Source organism: Aristolochia californica, unplaced genomic scaffold (assembly GCF_029961685.1).
Source record: "Aristolochia californica isolate CCGP_79_NKW_82.1479 unplaced genomic scaffold, dmAriCali1.0.hap1 SCAF_7, whole genome shotgun sequence".
NCBI lineage: Eukaryota > Viridiplantae > Streptophyta > Magnoliopsida > Piperales > Aristolochiaceae > Aristolochia > Aristolochia californica.
Window position 1 is genome coordinate 33,696,095 of NW_027182268.1, and position 21,982 is coordinate 33,718,076.

A 21,982-nucleotide genomic window follows, 5' to 3' on the forward strand; every position below is an offset into this window, starting at 1 on the left:
AGAAAAATATAGTTGTGGCCAAATCAAGTGGAGAGGTCGAATATGGAGCAATAGCTCAATTGCTAGTAAACTTATGTGGATCAAGTCTATTTTTCTAGAGATTGGTTTTCATATTCTAGAACCCACGATTATGAAGTGTCGCAATCAAAGTGATATCTTCATTGCAAGCAATATTGTATTTGACGAAAAAACTAGGCAAGGTGATTACTCCATATATGTCATCAGATCAACTTGGAAACGTATTTACAAATCCCTAATAAGATGTGAATATTGGGTGTCCTGTGACAAGTTGGGATATTTTGATATCTACTCTCTAGCTTAAGGGAGAGTGCCAAAACCAGTTCAAAGATATTTTGGCTATTTTATAATTCTGTTTTATCTTAGCATTTTCATTAAGCTCTTATATTTCAAGTTTTGTTCAAATCGGAATTTTATTATATGAATTATAAGAGTTTTTGTAACTAAATGCATTTTTGTTCCTTCTTGTAATTATCTCTTTAAGTGATCAATAAAAGGTGAGAGTTCGTGCTTTTTTGGCTCAACCAACACAACTTTGACTGCTTCTTCCCCTCTCTCTATCTTTTCTTCCTCCTCTTTCTCTTAAATCAATCAATTCGCCTCCCCCCCCCTCTATCCAATAATAAAAAAAAAAAAAAAAAAAAGCTTTTGCCCATATATATATCAATCAGAGTATATTCTGAAAAAATACAAATTTTCTTTTTGCATCATTGAAGCCATATGCTGTTGAGATGATCCCAAGATCTCACACCGGACATCCTCCATATGGCCACTAAGCCAAAGGCTCAATCTTCCATAGAACCAAAAATTACCAGTGTTTTGCAAGCCCTAAGCAATGACAAGGTAAAAGCTTTCCACCTTCTCATCTGGTTGTTAAACATATGGCGTTGTTTGTTATTGACAAAATGTCAGAGAGTATACTCATCGATTGTTTATGATTTGAAGTGCATATGCAAATGTTGGTTTCTGAACGGGCTATAGTTGCAAAAGGCAGCTGAAGCTCGACAAATACAGCTAGGATGCATGGTATGGAGTTTGTCGGAAGATGGGAACAATAAAGGCAAGATTCTCCTCATTTTCGTCATGTTCATGGGAAGGCTTAAGAAATTTAATATTAATGGTGGTAGAGCTTGGACACTGAAGAAACATGCAAAGACAGGTCACTAGGTAGATACTGTACCCTACCGACATTTAATAATGAGATACACGTCCTGTTTATCAAGAAGATCTTTCCCAAGCCTTGACCTAAAAACATGATTTCAAATGAAATACATCTGCAACCAACATATTTTCAGCTAAATAGATATCAGCAATAGAGAACTAAAATAATCTTCAAGAAGACATTTCTGCTTAGAACAAATACAGAATTTTCTGTACAGATGATGAGTGTCTCCTTGTAGAGGAGTATACTAGATCATATAAGATGGAACTCGACCAATGAATAAGGTTGACCACAGGCAGCTTTCTTGACTCTACCATCTCAAAGTGTGAAACCCAGTCCGACACCAGGAACATACATGGATGTTTTAAGTTCCTCTCCGGCCCTGCACTACATCCTTGAAAGACTTCCACACTTCTTCCAAGTCACTTTGACCTGATGAACCACTTTTTTCACTCCGTGAACGGACGCTCTGAGGGCAGTCAGATCCAGCAGACATTTCATCTACTTGGCCCGTAGAGGAAGTTGGATGTTCTGTCAAGAACACTGAGATCATGGAACAAACTGAGGCAGATTAGACAGGCAATTTTTTCGTGGAAGTTAATAGGTAAAGTAAACAAAACTTAGGTTGTTATTTTTCATTTAGAAGATAGCTGTTGCATTCCTTACAAAAAGTTCAATTGTTAACAAATGCAAAGTTATGGATCTGCACAGGTTCATGCACGAGTCACATTTTCTATCAGTCTAAGCAAGATGGAAAACTAACTTCTCATTTCCCTAATGCAATCTTTTTCTCTCCTTTGCACACAAAAAATAGGTAAACTAACTTCTGAATGTCCTACATATACAGTAAGTTTCATTAGAAATGTACCCACATAGATAAGTGTAAAGAACATTCGTCGGTTTATAAGTTTAAATAATAAGCCTCCTAAGTGAGTAGTCATTCTGGGATGAACTCGGCTCAATCTAAATATGGTATCAAAGTAGAGCATCTATCTATCAACAAATTTTGAACCTCATTAAGTTTTTATCCATGTGTTGTCCACATCTCAAACCCGTTATCCATGCGTACATAATAAGCCTAGATGTGAGGAGTAGTGTTAATGCAAATAGTCAAATATTAAGAAAGTTCGTTGTTTTATAAGATTGAGTAATAGGTTTCCTAAGTGACTAATCATTTTAGGATGGAACCAAGATAAATCTTAACAATAATTATAAAAAAAAAATGAGCTTTTTCATCTTATGAGATCTTCTAGGTTAGAGGTAAATAAAGGAACTTGCCTTTCCTTGTTTTGGGGGGTTTAATTATAACTTCAGATGAGGCCGGAGAAAGAGATCTTTTGACAGAAGTTGATTTTGATGAAGTCTCAGCCTTCTTTGAAGATATAAGAGCTGAAGATAAAAGAGCTTCTACAGCATCACGTTGCTGCTTTCTCGTCCCAATCAAATCTTTAACTTTGCCAGTATCAGTCTCTCTCCTTTTATCTACAGCACCACTAGAGGGTTTCCTATGCTTAGAAAACTCTATGCCACTCCCTACCACTTCAGGTTCTATGTTTCGTTCACTTTTCAGTCTATCAGAGACATTGCTAGCACTCCCTTTATTCACTGATCTAGCTCCACCACCTTGCTGTTCTGTTAGTCGGCTTTTATTTTTGCAGGCTGTTTTATTGTGTATCTCCATTGTTGACATCACATCCTTTGAGGATCTATCATCTTGTCGTGGAACTACACATTCATTATCCTCATCCGCAGATCTAGTACCAGATTTATGCCTCCACCTTCCTCTTTCTACTTTGCTATCTACGTTTTTCCCTCCCCCCTCATGTGAATCCTTCACACTGATTCTGGTCTGTCCAGAAACCTGAGAATTGTTAGTCTGTGAGGCTATTTCCAAAATTTTGGCTTCCTCTCTTGGCTTCTGTGCCAAATTTTTTTTCAAATTGTCAGATCTAGGATTTTCAATGGAAGAAGGATAATGCTTTCTAAACATTGACTCATATGGCCTTGCCACTGAAATGACCAAATTTCTTTCTTTGGCATTATTGAGCAAAGCAGCCCAGTTGAGATTCCTCTGCAATGTCTTTGCATTACCAACAATCCACAGTGACAGCCTGGCCCGTGTTAATGCGACATTCATGCGTCTCACATCAGCAACAAAGCCAATACTGCCTGAGCAGAGTCCATGCTCTTTAGCCCCACGATCTGAAGCTCTAACAGTAGAAAGAATCAGTAAGTCTACCTCACGACCTTGAAATCCATCAACAGTGTTAAATTCCATATCAACAGTAATACTGCTGCCAAATGCACTAGCAAAACATGATCTCAATAATGAGACTTGTCTTCTATACGGAGCAATAATGCCAACTCTACCACCTGTAAACTCTGAAGGGTATCTACCACAGGAAAAGAGAATCAAAGATGTTAATATAATATAGAATAAAGACATCAAAATAACATCATTTCACAAAAAAAATTAATAAAAAAGGTATTACCTTTTTTTAAAGTATTTTAGCATTTCAACAGCAAAAAGAGCCTCAGACTCATTGTAGAGAGAAAGGGTACCAGAATTTTTGCCATGTTGTTCATGGCCATCCATGACATCAAAGAATGCATAAGGTCTTAGGTACATGTTCTCATGAAATATTGCTGATTTATTTTCCATCCCCTCACCATTTAGCAGCTTGTTATCATAAAAATGCAAAGATGGAAAACAGCAAATCTCTGGATGCATCCGATACTGAAGGAAGAAATGAAACATCAGGCACAATGTTATGAAATAAAAAAGTAAGGCATCACAAGAGAATTACTTCACCTGTTCATTGAGCATTGTCACAGGATGCCCTGCACCTTGTAGACGCTCAAACATGCTACACTGATAGAGAAATTTGCTGGCAACACTGGAGAGCACTGTTGCAGGAAGTTGCTTTGGATCTCCAACCTTCAGGAGAAATTTCTTCTAAGAACAGGAAAGAACAATACACAGAAGCACATGCATTTAATTTATATGAGCTAATAGATAGACAAATTACCATAACACACTTGGCCCCATTTGATTTAAGAAGCTGAAGAGGAATCAAAGTTGCCGGTTCAAGAGCCTAGACCAACAGAAGAGAGTGGCAGATGATTATGAGCAAACTAACTCCAATTAATTATTTGAGAAAAATGAGAAAAACTAAGTCCAATTACTCTTTTGAGAATAATGAGAAAAAATAACTCCAATTATTTCAAGCCAAACAAATACAGCTCCATTGAAAAAAGAAACTGATGAGAATATTAGCCACTAGTTCAGAAACATACTTGAGCTGCTTCGTCAATAATAATGGCATCAAACAGAGAATCTTCAACAGGACATCCAAACCTGCTACCGGAAATAGATTCAGAGCAAACTCCATAAACGTCACCACCCGACCCACTCAGTGTAGTGACCACTATTTCAGCTTCACGTAAGATAGACTTACGTAACTTGTGCTTAAGATTTTTCCTTTCCTCAGAAGTCTTTTTTTCACGAGCCTGAGCAGAAGCTAGCTCTACATAAAGAGCTTTTTTCTTCCCATACAAAACTTTCAGCTTTGCTGCAATTACCGTATCAGACATTTCTGGCTCATTTACTTCCTTGGGCACATCTTCAGACTTACTTGTGCCCACATCTCGTAAATCAGCACGCTTAGTTTCATAAAATTGAATGTTTTCTACCAATCTCTCCAGTTTTGAACGGAGTGCGGCAGAAGAAACCTCATCTGAATCCATTACTGTATTGCTTTCTTTCATCTGCTCCTCTGCTAAAAGTTGCTCAACCAGTGTATCAATAAAAAAAGGGAGAGAATTAGGATGAACAGTTTTTGCATTGCCAACTCTAACCAGGTAAGGCTTAAACATTCTTCCATCACAACCATAGAGACCTTCATTTGAAATCCTTGCTACCAATTCATCTACAGCAGCATTTGATTGAGCACAAATAAGCACTCTTCCTCTCACTGCAGTGTATTCCTTTGAGACAGAGGAATCTTTCTTCTCTTCCTTCATTAATTGCCTGGCAAAGGCCGCATCCTGCCAAGCTCTAGCAATTGCAGCAGACTGGCTAATCTTTGATCTTTGATTAGTTCCAGTAGCAACACTTCCAGGTGAAAGGCCACATGCGTTTTTTGATATATCCTTACTTTTTGCCAAGTTCAAAGCAAGCAAGCCACTTACTATAGCAACAATTGTTCTGGTCTTCCCCGTGCCTGCAAGTCAAGGCAAGCTGGAAATTAAATAGATAATAGCATAATTTTTTTGAAAAATGATGATTAGATTTTATTTCTAAAGAATAGAGAACTTAGGGTACAACATAAAATACAGCCAAGGCCAAATCCAGCTACATAGCTAGCAGACAATCTTCTATATATAATTGCAATGAGGAGAAAGAGTGGCACTAAATACCTGGAGGACCCTGTATAAGTGACAGATCAAAATCTTTATTTTGGCCCTCGGTTCCAATAGCAATACTGATAGCTTGAAGTTGACTGTCATTAAATGATGACTTCAAAGTCTGCAGCAGTGGAAGAGGAAGCTTACACAATTCGAGTTTTCTAGATTTCGGATAACATTGACCAATAGGATTCAAAATCAGTGGAAGCATAGGTATATCTTTCAATGAAGAAAGAGCCTGGAATTCCCTAAGTTGAGGAGTAATACTCATAATGCGAGTGGCATACCATTTGCTCCTCTCAGTGAGAAGTCGCTTTGCCTTACAAATGTGTGCTGAAGCACTTTGAAGATAAAATCTGATGATTGTGACAATTGATTTGCATTTAGTGTCTTTTTCACGCCTCTCTACCTGACAAATAGAAACAGGTTTATTAGTCAAGCAAACATAAACCAAAGTTCATCATAAGCAGCACATGGAGAAAAGAAAAATTAACTACCTTTCCAACCAAATGAACACTTAGAGCAGTGTTTTCCAGGGGTTGTTTTGTAAACAAAACCAGGTCATTTTCTGAACAGCCCCTAGATACCTCTGAATCCCTTTTATCAGAGATGCAGCGAACAAGATGAAAGTCATCAATCCTCTCCACTGAAAGTACACATAAACTACCACATGACATTTCTGCAGGTGAAGACACCTCCAAGAAAGAACTATGTAACTGAGCTCTAAACTCCTCCAGAACCAAAGGTCGAAAAATTTCAACATAGTGCTCAGGGGATGAGAAACAAACAGGAACTTCTCTAAAATTGGCCATGGCCACATTTTCGTCTTTATTTGCAGAATTTGCCACTATTGAAAAGTAATCTATTTCGAGGATAGGTCGATACCAATCATCCAACCTAGGGGGTCTCAATCTCTTAACACCAGAACCCAGTCTATGATAACTGCCTGCCCTATCCGCCGTAGGCATCTCAAGTTGAATTACTTGTCGTCTAGGAACAGAGACACAGGGTTTGGTTATTGAAGGTGGATGTCTTGTACGTTCGAGTGAAACCTCCAAGGTTTCATCTTCAGTATCTTTAATAAGACCTTTTCTGAAAGCAGCACCTGACTTTAGACCAGCATCAGTATTAGAATAAAATTTATCAGAACGTCCAGGACAGACAGTTTGGCTAATTTCAACTTTTTCTTGACTAGTAGTCTTAGGCTTTGTGTCATGTTGCCGACCATCTAAGATTTTTGAGTGGATAATGGATGTAAGCCTTCCACCTGGAGATGAAATACTTGATGAGGAAGATTTTTTCTTGTGTACATCAAGGTCACTCTTTTGCAGAGAAACACTGACATCTGCAGTAACTTCTGCAGAGAAAACTTTGGCCATTCTCAGGGGAGTAGACTTTTCTGGATAATCCTGAGACCGTGATTCCCGATCCAGTATTTGCTGACTTGTTCTATTGTAAGACAGACCCTGAACATCTACAGGGATAGATTTTTTCGTATCTGAAACAATTGGAGTGCTCACTTCAGCTCCTTTTACTGGAAGCTCCTTGATATCCAGAACAGCCTCATCACCTGAGGAAGATGGTTTTGTAGCTAAATTTTTCTTACCAAGTTTAAATCCATCAGAAGATGAATCCCATTTCTTAAAGATTTTCTGATCAAAGGTATGTGTGCTTTCCCAAGATAAAGAAACAGAAAGCTTTGATATTTTATCCTCCAGGTCATCCACTGAAACATTATCTGAAAAAAGACACAATTCATTACAAGCATTAACAACAGATATGCTGATAAAGATTTATCCAAATAAAACAACTTCTGGAACAACTGAAACTGAAACTAAAGAAAAAAGTAAAATACAATGTCAAAAGTATATGAAATGGAAATCTCACCGCTTGAAATAATTTTTTGTATGGCCAATATTGTGGATTTTGAATCAACATTGCATAAATTATCAAATAACTTTAACAAAAAAATTATACACTGCCTCCAACGCTTGCTTATGGTCTTATCCAATGATTTTCCCCACTCAAATAAATCATGAAGCCATTTGAAGTTGGAAAAATGGGCCTCAGATATTTCAGAGTCCCCAGACAGTTCAGATGCAGATGCAATAAGCCTTTTACATACAGCAGGAAGCACTTCCAGCAGTCGAACACAAGCCATCTGAAGAATAAAGAAAGACTGATCATATGAGAACTAAGAGTTTCAGCTATAGGCTATAACCATAAGATTTGACTATAAATGCAGGAAGTACTTCCAGTAGGAAGACACAAGCCATACCTGGAAGTTTGGTTTGTCTAGGAATGCCTTGCCTTCTACCAAGCATTTTAAAGCCGAGGGCCACACAATACCTGATAACATACAACATAATCTATTCCAAGATTTTGTGTCCACCATATCAAGTGAACACCCAGGATGTGAGACAGATGACTGGCCAAAGGCAGGTTGCCGCAAAAAACCCCCTTCCAATTGAAACTTTGTAGGAGTTGGTTCACCTGTTGAAGCACTGAACTCCTTTGGATATACAACTACTTCCTCAAATAGTTTGTACAAAATAAAGAACCAATGCTCCAAATTGCGGAAGTTTAATTGAAAAGATTCCAGAAAGACCTAAAGAAAAAGAAGTCAAACAACAGTAAAAAATAAAGATTAAAAAATCATATTTTTAAGACAAAGGTCAGATAAGAAAGCTAATAAATATAACCACCACACCCCGCTAAACCCCATTTATTCCAGTTCTTCATTAAACTCAAATCTTGCCAAACTTTTCCACATAAAAATATTCAAATTGAAAAGCATTATATTGATTGTATGATATGTGACCAATGGCCGATTAGCTTTATGTTGGATCACATCCTATGAAAGACCTATGTAACAATCTACTATTGAAATAATAAGCCATTTTTTGTAACATGAGACCACTTTTTGTAGAAGCTCCTTTTGTGGGGGTATGCTAAGTGGTCTTTCATCTTATCTATGGGTTGACCTAAAAAAGTGGAAGCGCACATTGGTGGAGCTCATTGTCTTATACTAGTAATACAGAGTTCCACACAATCCCACATTAATCACAGGAGCAGATGTCCTGTAAGGCATTTAGGTCTTTTAATTTAATTAGGGTATATGTCTTTTAATGAAATTAGGGTATATGACTTTTAATGAAATTAGGATAAGGAGGTGTAGATTTGCCATTAAAAAACAAGGGGAATGTGAGAAGCGGTGCCAAGCACTTTCCTAGTTTAGGATGGATCTCACTTTCCTAGTTAGAGATGTCTCTCTTTTTCTTTTCTTTTTTGAATGCTGATTACCCATACACCCACCCCCTTTCCCCCTGGTGTGACTTGAACTGAAGACCAACACTTAAAACCTCCAACGTGTCTCAGTTTCCTAGGTATGGAGGTATTTGTCTTTCTTTCTTTAATAAGAAATGATGGGAAGGGTACGCAATTATTTTCAGAAATGCAAGTGAGAATTTTATTAGGAAGAAGGGAGAAGCATGCGACGCACCAAAACAGAGTGATACACCGGCATGTGATCACAACTCAAGAGAAAAAAGAGAAAAAAATACATAAAACCAATTATCCCAAAAATTGGGTTACAACAGTTAGTGCTCAAATACAATTAAATCCGTGAGAGCAACTCCATCTTTAGCAAAATTATCAGGAGCCATGTTTGCTGATGTCAGGATGTGGAGCAAATTAATGGTGAGGGTGTTGGTCATATGCATATCCTTAAAAGATATGTGATTAACTGAGAGTAAAATACAAATAAATTTATATTACCAAGCAAGGCACAAGGATGTATGCAAGAGGAAGTCCTAAACCATAGTCCACCTATTTCTTGTGAATAGTGAAAAGATGCATCAAGCAAATAGAAAATCAGATGAAAAAAGACATTGAGAGAAACAATACAACTAGGTTTAAAGAAAGGAGTGATGACAGGTGAGGTGAGGGAGAAGGGATGGACAGTGGGAGGTTTTATTTGGTTGTGGAATGAAATACAGAGAAGGAATGGACAGTGGTGGCTCGAAGAAGGTGATAGGGAAGTACATCAGCATCAAGGGGTCAAAATTTTGTCACTTCGAAGAATTAATCCTAAAGATTGATGAGGTTGATGATACAGTTGGAAGGTACATCAAAATCATGATCTTGGAGGGGGGAAAGCGATCATTTCTTAGAGTGCCGACAAAGATTGGAAGTGCTTTCTTGGCCCAGTTGCAAAGTTGTCCTCCAATGTCAGGAGCAAAGGTTCATAAGGAATTTTGGAAAGAAAATTCACAGTTTACGATATGGCATTTCAATACAAAAGAATAGAGTGCAAAATTGTTGACATGAGGGACAGCAAAGTCCTATCGCAGTTATACCTTCCCAAGCAGACCGTTGATGGCTTTGGGTGGTTACAGTTTCTTGAAGCATTAAAATCCTTTTGACCAGCAGCAAACAGTGGTGGAGCTTCTATTCCTAGAGATGATTCTGTGGAAACTCCAACACATCATATGCCAGTAACCAATGGGTGTGGTTCATGAAGTTTGGAAGATCTCTTGGTCTCCTCTGCATGGTTTTGACCTAGGGATGACAATGGAGAAGATTTAATAGGGAATGCGCCCCGACCTGCCCTGCTTGAGGCAGAGGGGTTCCAAACCCGTTCCACGGTGCAGGGATGGGTTTTGTTGTGAAAAAACTATCACAAGTCGGTTAGAAGACAGGGTTAACAGCAAACACGTGACCCAACCTGGTATACATGTGTCTATTTGATAAATGTATAAAATACCCTTATATCATATGGTATTATAAAAAATTTAACATTTAGAGCAGAGTAGGGTGGGGTTTTGTTTGGGACAGGGTAGTAAGATTCATTCGAAAAGTGGGAATGGGGTTGAATATTCAACCTTGTCACAGGTTTTTCACGGGACGGAGTTGCAAGGGAAATCCAACCCCGACCCAACCTGTAGCCATCCCTTATTTGACCCTTTTGATTCAACCATCCATTCATTCCCCAAGATTCTGACAAATGGCCGAAATCTGCAATCAAATAGCATCATTGCAACTGTAAGTTGGAACTGAACAAGATTCCAGAGCGTAGATATTAAATATCCTCCTTCTAGATGTTGCAATACATGCCAGAAATTTCTTTCCTAGGTGAGAACAAATGGTTGACCTGTCTGAAATCATCAGAAGCCTATTGTCTCCTTTCACCTTGTAAAACAGAATCTCCAATTCTTTGTAGCTCTATCACTAAGTGGAAAAATTCAAATCCAAGTGGCCCATTTGGACGTTGGATGAATATTGTTACGTCCTATTGAGTTTTGGTCTAACTCTGTTTTCATAGCCTTGTCTGAGAAGTTTGGCAAATTTGAAAGACTTGACGGCAACACTCACAAGAGGATGGACTGCGCTTGTTATAGGTTGTTTTCAACCTATCGTCAGAAACCTGCATAAACCTATCTCTTTGTTTAGAAACCTTTGCAATTTGTTTTCAGTCTGAGAGTGGCTCAGCAGACACTAGGGAAAAACTGAAACGAAGTAGGCAACAAGTCAACTCAACTGCAACTCAGAGCGAAGTCACCCAACTCACCTTGGTGGGTGACAATACCGCTCACCCATCCTTGGCTCACGTGGTAGGTCAAAATGAACAAGACCAAAACAAAATTACAAATTTCAAATGCTCTCCAGACCCCAGTTGTCACCTGGCAAGAATTCATTGCATCCAGAAGATGATGACATTTTGGCAGGTCAATGACAGCCTGGCCTCCTTGACTCCCAGAACTTTCCCCTACTTTCTCCCCACCTTCCAACCACAATAACTCCACATTTAACCATATTAACCCCTCATCAAACCACTTAGCTTCCAATATCATGGTCACATCAGCTACCCATGAACCATAATTACCTAACTACTTAGAGAACACCCCAACCAAGGGCCCACCACCTTTAGACAAGGCAGTCGACCACTAACCACCTCAACATTAAAATTTGAGAAAATCAAACCCTCTAAAGCCACTCCAATCATTTCACCTTCTCACCCGAATGCAACCACTACCCCACCTTCAAACTTTTCACACACTTATGCTAAGAAGAAACTTACATCATCCTTAGCACCACTCTTACCAAGCACGGAAACCTCACCCTTCACTACACCTCAATTCTCCTCATAGTGATAGCTCATCCACCCAGAATTCCTCTTCCCCTCGGGATGAAGACAACAGACAACCCATTTTAGAGAGCTTTCCTCCATAAGCATCTTCAATGAGGCCATGGGAGAAATTGAAGCAAATAACATTGCTGCTCAACAACCAGAGAATGCTACTAGGCAATCTAAGGGGACAGGGATTTTGTCTGGATGCTTCTCTAAGCAAAATGTCAAGGTAATAGATCTCAGACATGATAGTTGCCAGAATAAATCCTGAGTCAAAAGATAAGATTGATAATGATACATGTGAAAAAATGGACTTCGCCAAAAAAATTCAAGTCAAGACGAACCAAGCAGCCAAAAAAAAAAAAAAGGTAGCTCAAAAGAAATGAGGTAAGAAACAATACTTATCTCATGGAATGTTCAACAAGTTGGCAGCTCTAGAAAACAAGCTGCAATTAGATCATTGGTTGAGACAAAGGAGTGGCTGGTCTCAGAGGCTTGTGGTGCTATTGGAGGTATCCTCGTCATGTGGGATAAAGCGGCATTTTGCCTCCAGGATAGTCACCTTGGAATCATCTTACTCAGTCTCAAGTTTAAGGATAGAGAGGCAAGGGAAATTTGTTGTCTAGGAGGGATTTATGGACCTAGTTTTTTTTTTTTTTTAAACTGGTCTATGGACCTAATAAATACAAGCTTCAAGATGATTTCTGGGAAGAACTCACTCAAGTTTTAACTGATTGGAATTACCCATGGTTGTTAGCTGGGGTCTTCAATGCCATACGTTTCTTCAAGAAAAATTCCCTCTCGACTGCAAGCATCTCTTCCACTATTAGGGGGTTTCATGACTTTATAGACGCATGTGAACTTGAAGAGATTCTCAACTTCTAGGAAATCCTTTCACTTGGAGCAGTTGTCAATGTAAATCCATCATATGTATGTCAAAAAAAAAAAAAGTGTAAACCCATCCTATCCAGTTTAGACGTTTCTTGGCAACTAATAGATGGCCGCAAATTTACAGTGAGGCTTTGGGTCTAGTCCTTGGGAAGGTGGTCTCTGACCACTGGCCTATTCTTCTCAATACCAAATCAAGCACATGGGGATGAAAACCATTCAGATTTGAGAATCACTAGCTGGAAAATAGAAATAGTCTAGTTAATGGAAACTCGGTGGAGAGATTTTAGAGTGTCTAAGTTCTAAAGGTAAAATTTAACGTGAACTCGAAGGCGTCATATCGTGTGCCGAGAGCTCAAAGGCACTAACGTGCGCCTATGAATGTCGCGACGAGAGAGAAGAGAGAAGCGACAGAGAAGGGAGAGACCAGATCGGAGGGAGATTCGAATGGAAGAAGAGGACCAGCAGCCCGACGTGCCGACAAACCGTCACGACGACGGCCGACGAGTCCTCGCAACAAATCGACAAGCAGTCCAGCTGCTTGTCAAACCAGATCTGGTTGAGATTTTTCAGGGAGAATGATGTTGAAAGATATTCGTCGTTCCCAATCGGAAACTCCTTCCAATCAGGATCCCCACCTCTGACGGCGATCCAGGGGGAGGAAAACTCCCCCCCCCCCCCCCCCCCCCTCCCTCACTCTCCTCGACAGCAACAAAGATCTGCAACTTCCGCAGGTGATGCAATTCTGAGGATCCATGGAATCTTTGCACCAAATAGCAATTACTCCAACAGTATCCTTCTGCAATTAAGGGGCTCTATTCTATTCCCTTGAAACTTATAAACCCGTCAAAGAGAGGACAAACTTTCTTTTTGAGGATTGAACTTTGGCTGCATAGACATATGAGGAGGGTTTTAAATGAGGTCTTGGTTTCATGGCTCATTGGGCAAGGGGAGTGCGTTGGTTACAGTGGAGAAACGATAAAAAGTAAAAACAAAAAAAATGGACAGTGAACTTGATCTATATAGTCTACAGCACATAAAGTGAAATAGGAACTGTTTCTACACTATAAATTTCAATGGAGAATCACTAACCAACTTTGAAGCATATCTCAAACCCAAATAAATTGCAGATATTGAGGAGGCACTAGAACAAAGGAACTGCAGTCCAGCAACCAAAAGCTTCCCCTTTGAAACATGTTGCAGGATAAGCCTAGTAACAGCCCTTGCTTTCTGCAACAAACAGAGATCTATGCTTTAAAATCATAAAAAAAAGACTTCAGACAATCAAATTCAAACACTTTCCTTTTTTAAAATATGAATTGACTAAAAAATCAAAGAAAACTACAAGAAAACCTAAGATAGCAATAAAAGCTGAAGGGCGCAAGAAAAATACAACCACAAAAATCATAAATACCACATACATCATTAGGATCCAAAAGCAAAAGAATCAAGCTTTCTGCAAGCCTTGGTTCCCAAGTCCATTGTTTCCAAAGTTCAAATGGCTCCATTTGTGTAACAAAATGTGCAGCACACCTAAAAGAATCAAGATGGTATTCAAATCTATACTTAAAAGGTTAAAAATGGCAGATTGAAACCTTGGTTCCATACAAACAGAACAAACACAGAAAAAATGAATGATACGTGGTTATTTAAACAAAGCAAGAAACACAACAACAAATTCATGCATAAAAAGCTAAGTCCAGTCATTGGGTAATATGCCATAAGAGAACCTCCCAAACCTTTTGAGCATCCTTATCAACGGGACACACATTGCAGAAGGATCTACAGAGTTCTTGCATGGTTTCCCCTCCCCACCATCATCAGAACCAGCAGCCACTTGCCAGCCAAGAGATGATAAGACTTCTGGACAATAGGATGAAATCCAATCTTTCACAGGAAGCTTCATATCATTACAAATTACCGGCTCCACAACAGAAAAGCGAGAGAGAGCCCAAAAAGTCGCCTTAGAAAATGAAATTGGCAGGGCTGATGGATCCAATTCAGTTAAAGCATCAAACCATAGCATAGGTATACACATCCACCCTTTACATTCTCGAGAGGTAAGTTTGCTCTGAACACTGAATGCATTCCAACAACTGCTATCCTCCTCTTCAGCATCATGGGAGAAAGAAAGTTCATCATCCTCTTCACTAAAATCGGAGAAAAAAAATAAGCCAGCATTGGGAGGAGCATGGTGCTTCAACATAAAGAACACCAATGCAGCAGCATCAGAGACTATGATGGACTGAATAAGATCAAATGCAGGCTGGCGAAGAGAAACATGAAGAGATGAATCTTTCAAAGAAGACACCAAAGATGGGCCCCTGCTCAAAACAAAGCACAGAAAATAAAAAATCGGATATCTTAACTGTATAGAGGTCATTAATATGCAAGCTTTGTTTACAGGTACTGCTAATTGGAGCTCAAAGACATCTGGGCCTGATGGGATATGCATTGTTGCCCATGACATTCAGATATGGAGCAGAAATCCAGAAGATCATGTCAAAAGATTACACTAATAGGAATCTCAAAAAGATTACAGTATAGGACTCATATGGAAGACAGCAACATCATAAACCACATCACAAGGCACAATACTGGGGTTTCAAAATCCAGACATCCTTATTAAAAGAAGTATCTCATGATATAGGATCAGAGCACATTGAAGTTATTAGGCACAGAGAAGCTACGGAGAAATATTAGCTTGTGTCAGAAGAGGTATTTTAGTCAGTTAACTTATAGGTATTAACTTTAGTTACATGATGGAGAGTCTTTTTAAAAACTTGAACTGTTTTATGGTTAAAGAATAAGGATAATTGAAGAGGGTTGAATTTAAGCCGTTGGAACAATCTCCAACAGTTTCTGCAAACGTATTCTTCTCTCTGTATTTTCCTGTTCATTTTCTTTTTACTGCAAACTCAATCAATTTTCTGTCTTTCTTTTCCTGAACGCTCTGGAGGCATCTAAGCATGGAAGACATATTTGATCCTGTACAGACCTCACAATTTCCTCTAATCTTTTTTTCTAAAATTTTCTTTGGGGTTGGATGGTCAATTCAGACCAAATCTGATCCGTACTGAGGGGCTAAAATGACTACAAGGCTCTATTGTCCTCCTCTTTCTCCGTTGAGTGTACCTAGGGTGGGTTAAGTTATTTCTGTACCTGTCTACTTGAACCCATAAATGATGAAGTTGTTGTTCTCCATCCTGTGGAAGACTCCATTCAACTCACTCCCCCATGGGTGACTCACTCAACCAGGTCCGATACACACCCAACTCACACATCAACCCACTCTTTAATGCTACTGCAGGCGACTCTAACAACTCCCTATCTCTTTTCACATTTCTATAACACCCTACCATTATTTCAAATTCAAACTGAAACACTCCCCCTCTGAAAAGCACCTCTGCCCCCACCTGCCAGCCCAGTGCCTCCGCCTCTTTTCAGGCACAGTAACAGGCCTGCCCAGAAATGGTCCCAATACACAATTCTTCCCAGCACCACATCTTTGCCTCCCACAAGTGAAACTCCTCTCAGCAGTAAGCCTCACCACCTCATCTTTCAATTTCCCCTATCCATTGACCAGCAGTTACTCTTCATTTACTCTTCTTAATACCTTTCATAATGCCTCCCAACTGCCTCCTGCCGACTCCACCAGCATACCATTGACATATAATCCCACCATGATCTCCCCTAACCTGCACCTGGATGCCGAGGAATTCTCGTTCAACACCTGGCACCCGCAGCCTCTGCTCCATACTGGACCTGAATTAGCCCCGACCCACCCGGACAGTCCTCCCCCTACATAATCGAAGCAGCTGCTCCCATCACTAATCCCACCAAACCCCCACCAGAAATAGATTTCCTCCCCTCATCCCTTGCCCAGCCTCCACAGTTGAACACCATTCGGACAACAAATCCTCATCTTTTGTCCCCAGCTGACCCAATTGATCTCCAGCAGCTGAGGCCTAGCTTGAACACCCTGATCTCTCCTCACCACCAATGTTGGCAACATACCAGAGGCGTAGACATAGTCAAATCAGAAATCCTTGCATGGGGAAGCCAGCACTCCGGTCGATTTTCTTGTTGACCCAGAAACTGGCAGGCTCTCCTTTCCACCACCAGACAACAGAGCTCATGAATTAATTAAAGCTTTGCAATCTGAGCAAAGCAAATATGATGAGGACACCTAGAGCCAAATGATGGAGTTAACCAAGAAAATGGGAATGGTATATCAAGGATACCTGCTGAGGTATAAGAACAGTTAGAACAGTTCAGAAGTCACCGAAACCCGTCAGACATGATGACATCCTGGAATGTCTGTAGAATTGGATGCGCCAAAAATGAGCTACAATCGGGTATTAAACCCAACAATCTCCTATCCCTTCCAGAATGTAAATTTTGTGTTTTACTTTAAGTATCCCCCCTAAAATTACAAAGATGCACTTTTTAACTTAATAACTAATGCACCTATCAGCTGAGAACTTAAAAACAGAAATAAAGACAAACTAAAGACAAATAATCAAAATATTCTTTTGTGCAGGAAATTAACTATACTTGGACTTGTTGGCCTGATATAAAGATCAAATAATCTAATCTCCTATACTACTCCACTCATCTCAGTAAAATAATTTGTCACTGATATACCTCCACACTTCATATTAAAGAACTTCACATATAACTCATAGATCCTTGAAAAATTACTTTTTGAGTTAAAATGGAAGCCAAGGTAGTCCACAAAGCCTCCCCAGCCGCGACTTATCTATCTCTAACGCTTGGCAGAACGGCTCATGGAATCTCTGCCTTCAACGCGGCCTTACTAATGAGGAAGTCGTTTCTTTTTGTGGCTTCATTAATAATCTCAGTAGTGTTATGGTTCACCTCAGGCAGTTGACCGGATGATTTGGCTCCCTAATGATAGCGGGCGATTCTCGGTCCCCTCGGCCTACCGTCATCTTGTGGGATGGACGCTGCCACCTGCCCCACATCCAACTGTTTTTTCTTGGCACCTCTCGGCCCCACCCAAGGTGAATTTTTTTCTTTGGAGTGCTTGCCACATCAAGATTCTCACTGCAAACAACTTTATTAGGCATGGCAACACCACTCCCGATCCTCTTTGCCCCTTCTGCAGGAAAGCAGCTGAAACTGTGAGTCACCTCCTCCTCCACTGAGGCTTCGCCTGGAAGGTCTGGACTTACATGATTGACAGCATGGGGCTCAGCTTCTACATCCCATTTGACTTGAGCACCATGTGTCGTTTCACTTCAGGGACCCGTCTCCCAGCTTGGGCAAGCTTCTGCTGGCTGGCTGCATTGCTTTCATCCCTTGGTGCCTCTAGAAGGAAAGGAACTCCAAACAGTTTGACTATGCCTTCCGCTCTACTGGTAAGGTTTCATTCACCGCCACAAAACTCATATCCACCTGGATCCGCAGCCAGAAAGAGTTTGCCTACATCTCTTGTGCCCCGATCCGCACCGATTGGAGGATTATTGCTGAGATGTTTGTTTCCTCTGCCCCCTGCCGAGTTGTTGTTTGGGAGCCTCCTCCCTCTAGATATTATAAGCTAAACTTTTATGGTAGTGCCTTTGGGAACCCTAGTTTGGCTGGTTTTGGTGGGGTGATTTTTTATCTGGGGGGCACTATCATTCTCTCTTACTTTGGCCCTCTCGGAAATTCTGACTCGACCACAACTGAGCTCTCTGGTTTCCTTTACAGCTTGAGTATTTTTCAAGACCGCTTCAATGGTCCCCTTATCGTAGAGGTAGACTCCAAGGTCGTCATTGGATGGTGCTCCACCTCATCCTTCCCCCCATGGCGTCATTGGCAGATTTTTCTTGATATTTTGGACATTGTATCCACCATTTCTTTTACTTGGTCTCATGTACTTAGATCAACCAATTCACAAATGATTTGTGTTCTAAATTAGACACCCCCCCCCCCCCCCCCCACCTCCTCTCTTCAATCTCTTGTTGTTAGGGGAGGTCTCCCTTGATGTATCTTCCCTTTCTTTGAAATAAAATTATCATCATTTAAAAAAAAAAAAAAAAAAAAAAAACAATACTGCAACTCAAAATTAGATCACTAAATCTGGATTCCATACTATTGACCAACCAGGTCATTACTAAATTATCTACTGCCACCCAATCTTTCTAATTGTAAACCTTCTGTTGTAATTCTCCAAGAGACTAAATGTCAATGCATGTTGGATTCCATTGCTCATGACTTTTGGAGCTGCGGCAGCCTCAAATGGAAGGCCATTCATGCCATTGGGCATTTAGGGGGGCTTTTGCTTCTATGGAATTCCAGTGTCATTGATGTGTTGGACTACATTACTAGTGCCCACTCGATTGGGATCAAGCTTCGAAACATTACATCTGGATCCACCTAGGGTCTTGCTGGTGTCTATGGGCCCACCCGTTATCGTGAGAGGAGATCTTTTTGGGAAGAGTTACACGACCTCATCCAGAATTGATAGCTTCCCTGGCTAACTGTAGGAGACTTTAAAGCAATTCATTTTTGCAATGATAACTCCCCCTAGGCCAACCGAGTCACTTCCACTATGCGTAGCTTTGCTAATTTTATTGGGAGTTGTGAGCTTGAAAAAATCAATCTCTCCGATAAATCCTTTACTTGGTCAAATAGACAACAACCGCTTACACTGTCCAAGTTAGACCATTTCTTTGCTACTGGTGCTTAGTTGAGGCTGTATGAGGATGCATTTGGGATGGTGATCAACCATCAGGGTTCTGACCACTAGCCCATCCAACTTAATACCAAATTTGGTAAATGGGCCATCACCCTTCCGATTTGACTGGAACAAATTATGATGGGTGATAATTCCCTTGTAAGCTGAAACTTTTAAAAGAACAAGTTAAAGTATTGATCCTCAAATTGTCGTCTCTCTACCAAAGTTGAGAAGGCTTTCCTCCTCTCTCAAACTGCCCACCTCAATTCTCTTGAAGAGCAAAGGTGTCACACTTCCACTGAGTTCTCTAGCCATATTTTCCTTCAAAATAAATTTCAATCTCTTATTTATGGGGATTGGGTGCAATGGAAGCAATGAGTTAGATACAATTGGCTTGTCGAAGGGGATGCCAATACCAAATTATTCCATGTAGTCACCTCGACAAGGAGCACTAACTGAGTTATTTCGTTGTTCATTAACAGTGAAGTAACCTGGGATAGGACCTATGTTACTAATGAATTAATTAGCTTCTATGAAGATCTCTATACAAAAGAATGTCACTCTAGACCGAAGCTTCTCAACCTATAACTCTCTTTGATCTCTCCCATGATGGCTGCATTTCTGGAGCTTCCATTTTCCGATAGAGAGATCGAAGATGTTGTCTTTGGCCTTCCTAGCAATCGGGCTCCTAGTCCTAATGGGTATAATGGTGAATTTTACAATAGGTGTCGGCCAATTTTGAAGGAAGACATTGTTTCCATGGTTCACAACTTATATGACCAAAGCATCTCCTTCAAGTGGGGGGGTTAGTCAGCATGAATCAGGAGATGAACTTCATCATGATTACTTAGTTGATCTCCTGAAGTCGTTAGTGGTGCACCAGCGCCCGATTCATGTCGATGAACCAGATGAATTCGAAGATGACGCCCAAGGTATAATTTCCTGAATCAGGAATCCATCATTTTTTTTAATTCATCCAGATGAACCGTCGGGTTGTGTTGTCACTCTCACGAATTTTTTTTCCTTTCTCTCTTGCTCTCTTCTCTCTCGGTCTCCTTCTTCCTCTCGCACTTTCTTCTCCTTCTAGGCCTCCTCCCTCTCGCTGCGAACATCCTCTCGGCCTCCCTCTCTCTCTCTCTCACACACACTTGCTCTCTCTCATTGCCGTATTCCAAAAAAAAAAGTAAACATGGAGCTTCCAGGTGATTTCAGACTGATCAGCCTCGTGTGAAGCTCATACAAAATTATTGCTAGACTCCTCGCTCACATACTCAAGACTATCCTTCCTATGGTCACTTATTGTAGGCAAAGTGCATTTATTCAAGGGAGAGATAATTTGGACTCAATTATGGCCACCCAAGAAATCCTTGATTATTTCAAGAGATTTAGTATTCCCCGGTTCGTCCTCAAACTTGATCTTGAGAAGGCTTTTGATTGGATTAATTGATCTCTTCTTGACGATATCATGGAGCATATGGGATTGGTTAGTGATGGAAATTTTAAATCTGTAGTTGTATCTCTTCAGTATCATATTCCCTCCTACTCAATGTCATTGTTTGTTGTTATTTTAAGGGCTCCAAAGGCAGCAGGCAGAGGGACCCCCTTTCCCTTCTCCTCTTCCATCTTAGTGCTGAATACTAATCTTCCAAGGTCTATTCAGCCAAAAGAGTGGGGTAGCGTAGTGCGGTTGTCAATCCGGAGGAATTTGACATCCCCTTGCTATAGTTTGTCGATGACATTATCTGGGGGGGTTAGTCAACAATGAAGTTGAAATGGAGTTCATGTGCATTATGTAGTTCATTTGATTAGGCCATTAGTGGCGAATGAGCGCCAGCATCATCTGAAAAACGCAGGTAATTGTGGAATCGTGATTCAGCCCAATTTTGCAAATCATCATGTTAAGCACCTAGCCAATACTACCCAAAAGACCGACCTGTTAGGAGCGGAAGGCATAGGTACTTAACCCAGGACCATAACATCACACCCACCTTCACGAGCCGACGACCACGGCGGCGACACTCCAGCGGCGGCCACACTCTAGCGATGGCCCACTCTAGTTTCTGCTAGGTCGCCCACTCTAGTTTCTGCTAGGTCGCCCCCTCCGCTTAGGATCTCACCGCTCAGGACTCATGCCGCGGGGATTCGAACTCGTGACATAGCGCCTACTCTGATACCAAATGTTAAACACCTAGCCAATACTACCCAAAAGACCGGCCAATTAGGAGCAGAAGGCATAGGTACTTAACCCAAGACCATAACACATCCACTTGAAGTGTCGCTCGGGACGAGTAGTTCCCTCCCCCGACAAATTTTTTTTTCTCATTTGTGCTCTCTTCTCCCTCTCAGCCTTCCTCTCTCGATTTTTTTTTCTCCCACTCTCTTCTTCCTCTCGTCTTCGCACTCCCTTTGGCTTCTTCTCCCTTCGTCGTCTTCGTATCTCTTCCCTCTCTTCCTCTCTATGTCTCTCGGTCCTCTTTCCCGTCTCCGCGTCTCGAGGTTCCCTCTCGCCTCCAGTGGTCTCTCTGCGTCTTGGAATAATCTCTCGGCTCTTTCAGCCCACTCAGCCCTCTCTTATGTCCCTATGCCCCTCGCCTCTCGACCCTCTCTCTCACCTCTCGCCAAGACGCCTCTTGCCCTCTGTTTCTGCCTCTCTCGCCTCTCTTGTCTCAAACTTCTTCTGATTTCCCCATTT

The 21,982-nt window shown here is 40.7% G+C and overlaps 1 protein-coding gene across 2 annotated transcripts in view; it reads right to left on the reverse strand.

The window, feature by feature from the left end:
* Positions 1 to 1,204: 1,204 nt before the first annotated feature.
* LOC137937655 (helicase SEN1) overlaps positions 1,205 to 21,982 on the reverse strand; it is a 47,878-nt gene continuing 27,100 nt past the window's right edge. For both annotated transcript variants that reach the window (XM_068782767.1, XM_068782766.1), the window contains 13 exons: positions 14,345 to 14,929; positions 14,027 to 14,138; positions 13,698 to 13,835; positions 7,866 to 8,195; positions 7,475 to 7,748; positions 6,085 to 7,325; positions 5,600 to 5,996; positions 4,478 to 5,403; positions 4,210 to 4,275; positions 3,993 to 4,118; positions 3,673 to 3,917; positions 2,459 to 3,573; positions 1,205 to 1,723 (listed from right to left, as the gene is read on the reverse strand). In XM_068782767.1, the coding sequence (XP_068638868.1) occupies positions 1,545 to 1,723; positions 2,459 to 3,573; positions 3,673 to 3,917; positions 3,993 to 4,118; positions 4,210 to 4,275; positions 4,478 to 5,403; positions 5,600 to 5,996; positions 6,085 to 7,325; positions 7,475 to 7,748; positions 7,866 to 8,195; positions 13,698 to 13,835; positions 14,027 to 14,138; positions 14,345 to 14,929 (5,734 nt within the window). In that variant the 3' untranslated portion in view covers positions 1,205 to 1,544. The remainder of the gene's footprint in view (positions 1,724 to 2,458; positions 3,574 to 3,672; positions 3,918 to 3,992; positions 4,119 to 4,209; positions 4,276 to 4,477; positions 5,404 to 5,599; positions 5,997 to 6,084; positions 7,326 to 7,474; positions 7,749 to 7,865; positions 8,196 to 13,697; positions 13,836 to 14,026; positions 14,139 to 14,344; positions 14,930 to 21,982) is intronic.